Source organism: Ctenopharyngodon idella, chromosome 2, assembly GCF_019924925.1.
Source record: "Ctenopharyngodon idella isolate HZGC_01 chromosome 2, HZGC01, whole genome shotgun sequence".
In the NCBI taxonomy this organism is placed as follows: Eukaryota; Metazoa; Chordata; class Actinopteri; order Cypriniformes; family Xenocyprididae; genus Ctenopharyngodon; species Ctenopharyngodon idella.
In genome coordinates, this window is record NC_067221.1 from 34,248,824 (window position 1) to 34,258,459 (window position 9,636).

Sequence of the window (9,636 nt, forward strand, 5' to 3'; positions counted from 1 at the left end):
GCCTGCTAGGTTGTTAATTCATAACTATAATGTCATAAAGTTTAAATAAGTAGGTCAAAAGAAATGACATGAGGGCCTTTGGTTTTCTAATTGTTTTATTTACAGCAGTGACAGTATGAATATTATTTGTCCCCTTGGTTACAAGTAAGATTATTCATTGTCGTTATTCTTTCACACTTACATTACAGCATATATTGGATTAATAAAATATATACTTATATTTTTATTGATAATATCACATGCTGTAGTAGACTATATGACTGTATGAAAGTATCATCTATTTAGTAATATCACACAGTTTCACTGATCCAATAACGCTAAACCCAGGATAGAGAGGCTGAGTGAATGTGGTGTGGACTCTGTGAATGAGAGTCATTGTGTCAGAGACGCTGTAGAAAGACAGAGTTCCTGCACTGTGATCCACATACACTCCTATTCTACAGGAGCTGGAGACTGCTAAAGGGAGTTCAGTCTCTGTGTAATTGTGACAGAATGAGTATTTGCAGTAACTGAAGGGAAAGCAATACAAACTCCAAGACTTATCATTATATCCAAATGCACATTCATCTCCCTGTCCCTTCCTGCTGATGCTCTTATATGACACTGATATACACACTCCTCTCCCACTCCACTCAACCTCCCAGTAACAGCGTCCACACACTCTCTCTCTACACAACACCTGAGGACGACTATCAAATCTGTCTGGATGATCAGGATACAGCTGGTCTGTGTTAGTTTCAGTAATCATTCTGTTCTCCTCGGACAAACATAGGTATTTATGCACTGTGTTTGCATCCAGGGTGAACCGACGGGAATCTGAAAGAGATAAAACACAAATCTGCCTCTAAATCAGGAAATTATTGACATCAGATGGCAAGATTTTCACCCACTTGTGTGTGTGTTGTCATACTTACATTGTAGAAACTCCTCCCTTGTCTTGGGTTCAGGGGTGGATACAAACTCGATGTATTTTACTATGAAAATCAACAGACATATTCAATGTATTAAAGAAAACATTGAAAAAAATAAGTAATCTGTATTAATTTTTATACATTTTATATTTTTCTGCCATGATACGTCTTTCTGAAAGTAAAAGAACAATCCAGTATATTACCCATATCAGTTATCTTTTCTATCTCCTCTCTGCAGAAATGCTCCAGTTTCTCTCTCAGATGAGACACAGATTTACCAACATCATCAAAAGAGAGACGAGAACTGACCGTGATGCTGGATGAGTCTGTAGATCCAGGAGGGACAGAGAGAGTCTGGAAACTCTACACAGACACAAAGACACAAGAGAAACACCAGCTAAAGAGAAAAATTTGATACAAAACACTTCCCTTCTACTGTCCTGTTTGTCAGATCTCTGTTACCTGGAGGAAATGGATGTGATGGTCTGTGTGTGAAAGCTGCTCCAGCTCAGCGTCTCTCCTCTTCAGATCATCAATCTCCTGCTCCAGTCGCTCCAGTATTCCTTCAGCTTGACTCACTGCAGCCTTTTCCTGGTCTCTGATCAGCTGTGTCACCTCAGAGCGGCTTCTCTCAATGGAGCGGATCAGCTCAGTAAAGATCCTCTCACTGTCCTCCACTGCTGCCTGTCCAGAGCGCTGTTAGGACACACAGAGAGAGACGCATTAGAATCAGCTCTTACTGGTCCCTCACACAGCCTGTTCCCCACAGTGGGCTTCAGTGGGACTGGAAAGAGCTCCAGCACTGGGTTCCTCACTGACTGCCCTATTGAAAAAAACAGCACATGCTGGTTAGGTATGTTTTGAAGCATGGCAGCTGGTTTGAGCTGGTTTAAGCTGGTCCTAAGCAACTAGCTCCAGCTCAGGACCAGCTTAAACCAGCTCATGACCAACTAAGGACCAGCATAAACCAGCTCAAACCAGCTGCCATGCTTCAAAACTTACTTAACCAGCATATGCTGTTTTTTTCAACAGGGTGATTGGAGGAGAGTCCTAACTGAGTCTGAAACAGCTCTTCCAGCAGCCAGCTGGAAGAGCTCAAAACTCACCTTGTGAGACTCCACAGCCTCTCTCAGCTCCTCAAGCTCCTTCTGTCTCTCCTGGATTCTCTGGCGAAATTTTCTCTGGATTTCTTCCAACTGTCTCTGTTGAGAAAGTTTACTGTTAGGTGTGTACTATATGTGGATCCATAATCTTAACCTTTCACGTGTATTTTCATAAACACTCATCTCATGTAATCAATAAATATCTTTGTAGTATATTTGTTCACAAATGTATTATTTTAAGATGATTGAGTAATGGCAGTGCCATAATCTACCACTAACCAAATATAACTAACCACTAACCAGGCATTCACATGCATTTGAGATATAAGCATTTTCATCAGTTCATACCTGTTTCTCATTCCTCTCTGCTGCCGCTGATACAGTCTCATGGTTTTTGTGTTCATCCACCAAACAAAGCAAACAAATGCACTTCTTGTCACTACGGCAGTAAATCTCCAGGAGTTTCTCATGTTGAAGGCAGATCATCTCCTGAAGTTGTCCAGTGGCGTCCATTAGATTGTGTCTCTTACTTCTGAAGAAACTCTCATGTTGTTCAAGATGATTTTGACAGTAAGAGTTCAGACACACCAGACAGGACTTGATGGCTTTGTTTTTGTCCCCAGTACAGATGTCACACTCCACATCTCCAGATCCAGTGTAACATTGTACAGGACGAGCAGCTTGTAGTTTTGTCTGCTTGAGTTTCTCCACCACTTCAGCCAGCATGGTGTTTTTACCTAAAACAGGTCTTGGAGTGAAGGTCTGTCTGCACTGAGGACAGCTGTAGACTCCCTTCTGATCATCCTGATCCCAGCAGCCTGTAATACAGCTCATACAGTAACTGTGTCCACAGGGAATGGTCACTGGATCCTTCAGTAGATCCAGACAGATTGGACAACTGAACTGATCCTGAGCCAAAGAAACACTGGATTTTGCCATTTTATTGCACAAACAGTGACCCACAGACAGTCTAGCCCTCAGAAACAGAAAAAAAAACAAAAAAAAAACAAAAAACAAACAAACACAAAACTGCTGAATCCCACACCCAGACTGAGCAGGAAGTAGTGATGAGTTTCACTTTTACTGAACTGAAGTGTAGGAGTGGCTACCAGAGGGAGAAAGAGAGGGGAAGCGGGAAAGAGATGGTAAGATGAAGGCTCCAGCTTTCATATCAACTATGTCTGTTAAACACATATAAAATTATTCCTGCATTCAGTTGAAAATGTGTTTGCCAATTGTTGATCGCTCATGTATTGTTGCAATCTAACGCTCTGCTGCCCTCTACTGACCACTAATACTAATGTTGAAGTATTCCTGTCACTGTCCTTACCTGCGAGTCTACTGTAAATCATAATCATAAATAACTGAACAGCAGTGACACAAACTTACATTTAAATGTAAATAAAATAACTAAAACATGTCCAGGTAGAGTATGAACATCCAGTGTGTTTAGGGTAAAGTATCCTCATGTAACACAGGGAACATAGGAAGTGTCTGACCATTGTGCTCTTAAACAACACTCTTAAAGGGATAGTTCACCCAAAAATGAACATTCTGTCATTATTTATTCACCCTCAAGTTGTTCCAAACCTGTATACATTTCTTTCTTCTGATGAACATAAAGGAAGATATTTTGAAGATTATGGGAAACTGAACAGTTCTGGGGCACCATTGACTTCCATAGTATTTTTTTCCTTCTATGAAAGTCAATGGTGCCCCAAAGCAGCCTGGTTACAAACTTTCTTTCAAATATCTTCCTTTGTGTTCAGCAGAAGAAAGAAACTCATACAGGTTTGGAATAACTTGAGGGTGAGTAAATGATGACAGAATTTTCATTTTTGAGTGAACTATCCCTTTAATGGCAGGCCAATAGTCACTGAGGTTAAAATAAATGACTGCATCATGGCTTACTAAACCTGAGGCAATGTGAGAAGATCCAGAGGTACAGTGACAGAAGCAACAATATGAGACTCCATAAGCTTTAGTTCTGGAAAACCTCATACATATTTGTATCTTCATTCAAAAAAGTCTCTCTAAAGTGTCACTGTTGAATCCACCGTTGGTTAATAAACATTTAATATTTTAAGAAAAAAAGAGGAACCTCTAAATCCACTCAATGAATATAAGCATGATTGAAGGAAACACAACAAAACACGTCTCGTGTTTCTTATTTGTTTTATTTGCATTAAGCAAGTAAATCAAGTTACATTACAGGTATTATTTCTACTGTTAGTGTCAATGATGATGTTTCTATACTCATCTTTTTTCTACTATTTGTTTATGAACATCATCCGATTCATCTACACACTAATAAAATCACATGTTATTTCACTGACAGGAGTTCAGATAGTATTTATTTATTTATTTATTTATCTGGAAATAAGAGAAGAAAAGACTCCACTCAGAATTTGACCTCCAACATGATTTTCTGTAGCATCAATTCAGTTCAATTCTCACAGTTTTACTTTTGAAATATGTGATCCAAATGAATCATAAACTCTAAACCCAGGATAGAGAGGCTGAGTGAATGTGGTGTGGACTCTGTGAATGAGAGTCATTGTGTCAGAGACGCTGTAGAAGGACAGAGTTCCTGCACTGTGATCCACATACACTCCTATTCTACAGGAGCTGGAGACTACAGGGAGTTCAGTCTTTTTTTTGTTGTACCGGAATGAACATGTGGAGGAAGAGCAAAATAATCTCCAAGACTCAATGTTGCATCCAAAAACACATTCATTTCCCTGACCCTTCCTGCTGATGCTCTTATATGATACTGATATACCTACCTTACCACTCCACTCAACCTCCCAATAACAGCGTCCACACACACTCTCTCTACACAACACCTGAGTGAAACTATCAAATCTGTCTGGATGATCAGGATACGACTGAACTGTGTCAGTGTATTTAATCACTCTGTTTCCCTCAGACAGACAAATTCTTTTATTCACTGTATTTATGTCCACAGTGAACTGACGGAAATCTGATGGAAACAAAACAAATCTACATCAGGAAACAATCATTTGAAATATTAACAGTTGCAAGAATTTTATTTTCATATCTTATTTTATTGAACTAAGATTAACAGAGAGGAAATGTAGTACTGCTTGTTGGTATCAATCAGATTATAAGGGGGTAAATCAATGTAGTTGCTAAACAGCAATATCTGAAATACTTGTCCTTGTGGGGACATTTTTTGTTCCCTATGAGGAAAACAGCTTATAAATCATACTAAGTGATATTTTTTGAAAATGTAAAAATGCAGAAAGTTGTCTCTCATGGGTAGGTTAGGGTTAGGAGATAAAATATACAGTTTGTACAGTATAAAAATCATTATGTCTATGGAAAGTCCCCATAAAACATGGAAACCCAACATATGTGTGTGTGTGTGTGTGTGTGTGTGTGTGCATTTTTGTGATTTATGAGGACAAAAATGTGTATAATGACATGGGTATTACACTGGTATTACGACGTAAACATGAAATATGAGGAAATTTTATGAGTCCTCATATTTAAAATAGCTTTAAAATCATACTAAACAATGTTTTATTAAAAATGTAAAAATGCACACAGTCTGTGATGGGTAGGTTTAGGAGTAGGGGAAGTGTAGGGGGAGAGAATGTACAGTTTGTACAGTATAAAAACCATTACACCTATGGAATGTCCTCAATTTGATAGCTAAACAAACCTATGTGTGTGTGTGTGTGTGTGTGTGTGTGTGTGTGTGTGTGTAGAGACTCACATTGTAAAAAATCCTCCTTGGTCTTGAGCTCGGGTGTGGGAAGGATCTTAATGTATGTTACTGTGGAATATTAATAAAAGTACAGAGAACATTAAATATACATCTATTTTATATTCATTTTTTGTACACTTTTCATTCCACATTATATTTCATGATGAATTGCTTAAATGTGAGAGTACATAAACGATCCAGTACTTACCTTTACCAGATATCTTTTCTATCTCCTCTCTGCAGAAATGCTCCAGTTTCTCTCTCAGATGAGACACAGATTTACCAACATCATCAAAAGAGAGACAAGAACTGACAGTGATTCTGGATGAGTCTGTAGATCCAGGAGGGACAGAGAGAGACTGGAAACTCTACACAGACACAAAGATACAATAGAAACACCAGCTAAAGAGAAACATTTGATAGAAAACACAATCCCTTCCCTTCCTAAAGACCACTGTCCTGTTTGTCAGATCTCTGTTACCTGGAGGAAATGGATGTGATGGTCTGTGTGTGAAAGCTGCTCCAGCTCAGCATCTCTCCTCTTCAGATCATCAATCTCCTGCTCCAGTTGCTCCAGTCGTCCTTCAGCTTGACTCACTGCAGCCTTTTCCTGGTCTCTGATCAGCTGTGTCACCTCAGAGCGGCTTCTATCAATGGAGCGGATCAGCTCAGTAAAGATCCTCTCACTGTCCTCCACTGCTGCCTGTGCAGAGCGCTGTTAGGACACACAGAGAGAGACGCATTAGAATCAGCTCTTACTGGTCCCTCACACAGCCTGTTCCCCAAAGTGGGCTTCAGTGGGACTGGAAAGAGCTCCAGCACTGGCTCCTCACTGACTGATTGAGGAGAGTCCTAACTGAGTCTGAAACAGCTCTTCCAGCAGCCAGCAGTTGTTGTTCTGCTCAAAACTCACCTTGTGAGACTCCACAGCCTCTCTCAGATCCTCAAGCTCCTTCTGTCTCTCCTCAATTCTCTTCTGGTTTGTTCTCTGTGTCTCCTCTAACTGTCTCTGTTCGGAAAGTGTATTGTTCAGTGTACAGTACATGTGTTCGATAATAAAAACATGTTAATATTTAAATGTATCTAAATCAATGTTTATACATAGAACATTTGTGTTAACCTTACTAATCAAATTGTTCAAAACTTAGTATCTGACTGCTTTTCCTATACCACCTGCTATGATTTAGATGTTAATTAAATCATATAACAATTTCCAGATTTTCCAGGAGATATTTAGAAAACACATGGCACAGCGTGATAAAAGCAAAACCCTTAATGATAATATGTTCAAATTTATCACATTGCAATTGATATTAATACTTATAGTCTCAGTATCAGTTCATACCTGTTTCTCAGTCCTCTCTGCTGCAGCTGATACAATCTTGTGATCTTTGTGCACATCCATTGTACACAGATAACATATACAGTTCTGATCAGTACGACAAAAAATCTCCAGTAGTTTCTCATGTTGAGGGCAGATCATCTCCTGCAGTCGTCCAGTGGCGTCCATTAGATTGTGTCTCTTACCTTTGAAAAAAATCTCATGTTGTTCAAGATGATTTTGACAGTAAGAGTTCAGACACACCAGACAGGACTTGATGGCTTTTTTTTTGTCCCCAGTACAGATGTCACACTCCACATCTCCAGATCCAGTGTTACATTGAGCAGGACGAGCAGCTTGTAGTTTTGTCTGCTTGAGTTTCTCCACCACTTCAGCCAGCATGGTGTTTTTACCTAAAACAGGTCTTGGAGTGAAGGTCTGTCTGCACTGAGGACAGCTGTAGACTCCCTTCTGATCATCCTGATCCCAGCAGCCTGTAATACAGCTCATACAGTAACTGTGTCCACAGGGAATGGTCAATGGATCCTTCAGTAGATCCAGACAGATTGAACAGTTGAACTGATCCTGAGCCAAAGAAACACTGGATTCTGCCATTTTTCTGCACAAATAGTAACTCACAGACAGTCTTACCATTAGAAACAATAGCACAAAAGTGGTGAATCCCACACCCAGACTGAGCAGGAAGTGATGAGTTTCACTTTTACTGAACTGATAGTAGGAGTGGGCGGGTGGCTAACAGAGGGAGAAAGAAGGGAAAGAGAGAACTGGTAGATGTCTCAGCTATGTTACAATCTAACGCTCTGCTGCCCTCTGTTGGACACAAATAATAATGTCGACCATCAAAACATTCCTTGCTGTGAACTGAATTGAACTGAGCTGGGTAGCGTTTCCCAAAAAAGCATCGTAAGCCTAAACTGATAGTAGCTCCATTGGTGGCAATGGTTCTACGATAAGGCTTACGATGCTTTTGGGAAACGCTGCCCTGGATGATGACAGTGCCAGCACTGTTGTCTCCAGAGCTGCTATAAAGCTAATTCAGATTCGTTTACGGACGAATTTTGCAACATCAACACTGTTATTGAACTGAACTGAATCAACACTGAACCGACTGCAGCTGAATAACGACACTATTCTCTTTTTTTACAGCTCCTTAACAGCAGAATTTGAATTTGTCCCATATTTGAAGTTTGCATCATTGATCATTATTTCCCTGTTTATCAATGTAAAGCTGCTTTATCGTATAAAGCGCTGTAAAAATAAAGGTGACTTGACTGTTCACTAACTGTCCCTACAATAATCTGATAATCATTTTATCAGATCCATCACATGACAATTTATACAATTATATTATGCAAATCATATATAATTTTAAACTTGTTTGTTGCTTTATAACTGCTGCGTGATTCCCATCTGATTACTTTACCATGTAATAGACTTTGATTACTTGTCAAGGTCTATTAGAAAAAGTTTAAAACAACATTTAGGACCTTTGTAAGCGTGAAATGGTGAGAGTAATGGAAGAATGGAACAGCGGTGACACAAACTTAAACGTTCGGTAATTTTAGACCGAAAAAAAAAAAGTTTTGAAATTTTAAAAATCACCAGGCTACTTAATCGGAATGGTACGAAACTTGATGACTTTTATGGCAGTCGCTAATGTGATCACAATCAATCAATCAATCAATAAATCAATCAATCAATCAATCAATCAATCAATCAATTAATCAATCAATCAATCAATCATGGACTTGATTAGAAAAAGCTAAATGGCCGAGTTAGCCAAACTTAGTTAACTTGGTTAGTCAAACTTGTGTTGTTCGCGGTGGGAATGAATGGGTTATATGCAAAAATACGAAAATATGCTACAGAGAATTTTTTGTGTATACAATCTACAAATTATCCACGATGCAAAAAAAGTGCAAAGCAATGAAGGGATGACACTCTAAAATATCAAGAGTGCAAAATAGACACACCAGTCTTATCTTAGGCTATTTGTTCATTAATTATATACATTGTGTACAATGATGAATAAAACTGCTTAGTTTGAACATAAAAAAATAAGTCTCAGTAAATGAATAAAACAATTAAGTTGGACCAACATAAAAATGAGACGACAACAAAAACAAAAAAACATTTGACTAAGTTAGACATAGGCCTACTGGAGTAAATTAATTTAGGTAACACTGTACAATAAGGTCTTATTTGTTAACATTGGATGATGTATTAACTAACATGAACTAACAATTAGCAATACATTTATTACAGTATTTATTAATCTTTGTTTGTTAGTTAATAAAAATACAGAAATAAAATAAAATAAAAATAAAACATTGTTAGTTCACAGTGCATTTACTAATGTTAACAAGTAACCTTATTGCAAAGTGTTACCTTAATTTGACCTAAACCAACTAAATTGTGTTGACCCAGCCAAACTGATCTATTTTGAATTAACACAATGAAATTGTTTGTAAAAACTTTCTTCAATCAAATTAAGTAAAGGTAATGAATTAATTTTTGAGTGCAGGTAGAGAATGAAAGTCTGGGGGT

The 9,636-nt window shown here is 38.4% G+C and overlaps 2 protein-coding genes across 4 annotated transcripts; both read right to left on the reverse strand.

The window, feature by feature from the left end:
* Positions 1-77: 77 nt before the first annotated feature.
* On the reverse strand, positions 78-2,958 carry ftr16 (finTRIM family, member 16). 2 transcript variants are annotated; one of them, XM_051862606.1, is made up of 6 exons: positions 2,363-2,958; positions 2,018-2,113; positions 1,374-1,607; positions 1,115-1,274; positions 915-974; positions 78-816 (listed from the first exon to the last, which is right to left on the reverse strand). In XM_051862606.1, the coding sequence occupies exons 1-6, from the start codon at positions 2,951-2,953 to the stop codon at positions 278-280; spliced, it is 1,680 nt and encodes a 559-aa protein (XP_051718566.1). In that variant the 5' UTR covers positions 2,954-2,958; the 3' UTR covers positions 78-277. The 2 variants fall into 2 exon arrangements, with proteins under 2 accessions (XP_051718566.1, XP_051718574.1); XM_051862614.1 differs by having other exon boundaries at positions 742-816; positions 1,221-1,274.
* A 1,214-nt stretch (positions 2,959-4,172) lies between these two features.
* LOC127495642 (E3 ubiquitin/ISG15 ligase TRIM25) lies at positions 4,173-7,833 on the reverse strand. Of its 2 annotated transcripts, XM_051862591.1 has the most exons (6): positions 7,093-7,825; positions 6,661-6,756; positions 6,229-6,462; positions 5,956-6,115; positions 5,757-5,816; positions 4,173-4,997 (listed from the first exon to the last, which is right to left on the reverse strand). In XM_051862591.1, the coding sequence occupies exons 1-6, from the start codon at positions 7,720-7,722 to the stop codon at positions 4,468-4,470; spliced, it is 1,710 nt and encodes a 569-aa protein (XP_051718551.1). In that variant the 5' UTR covers positions 7,723-7,825; the 3' UTR covers positions 4,173-4,467. The 2 variants fall into 2 exon arrangements, with proteins under 2 accessions (XP_051718551.1, XP_051718558.1); XM_051862598.1 differs by lacking the exons at positions 4,173-4,997; positions 5,757-5,816 and having other exon boundaries at positions 6,014-6,149; positions 7,093-7,833.
* Positions 7,834-9,636: the final 1,803 nt, after the last annotated feature.

Bases quoted from the DNA above. Each gene is read 5' to 3' on its own strand.
- ftr16 (XM_051862606.1), bottom strand. From the start codon at position 2,953: ATGGCAAAATCCAGTGTTTCTTTGGCTCAGGATCAGTTCAGTTGTCCA. The intron at 975-1,114 runs GTAATATACTGG...TGATTTTCATAG, and splicing joins AGAAAAGATAACTGATATGG to TAAAATACATCGAGTTTGTA. The intron at 817-914 runs GTAAGTATGACA...TATCTCTTTCAG, and splicing joins AAGGGAGGAGTTTCTACAAT to ATTCCCGTCGGTTCACCCTG.
- LOC127495642 (XM_051862591.1), bottom strand. From the start codon at position 7,722: ATGGTAAGACTGTCTGTGAGTTACTATTTGTGCAGAAAAATGGCAGAA. The intron at 6,757-7,092 runs GTATGAACTGAT...CTTTCCGAACAG, and splicing joins CAGAGAGGACTGAGAAACAG to AGACAGTTAGAGGAGACACA. The intron at 5,817-5,955 runs GTAAGTACTGGA...AATATTCCACAG, and splicing joins AGAAAAGATATCTGGTAAAG to TAACATACATTAAGATCCTT.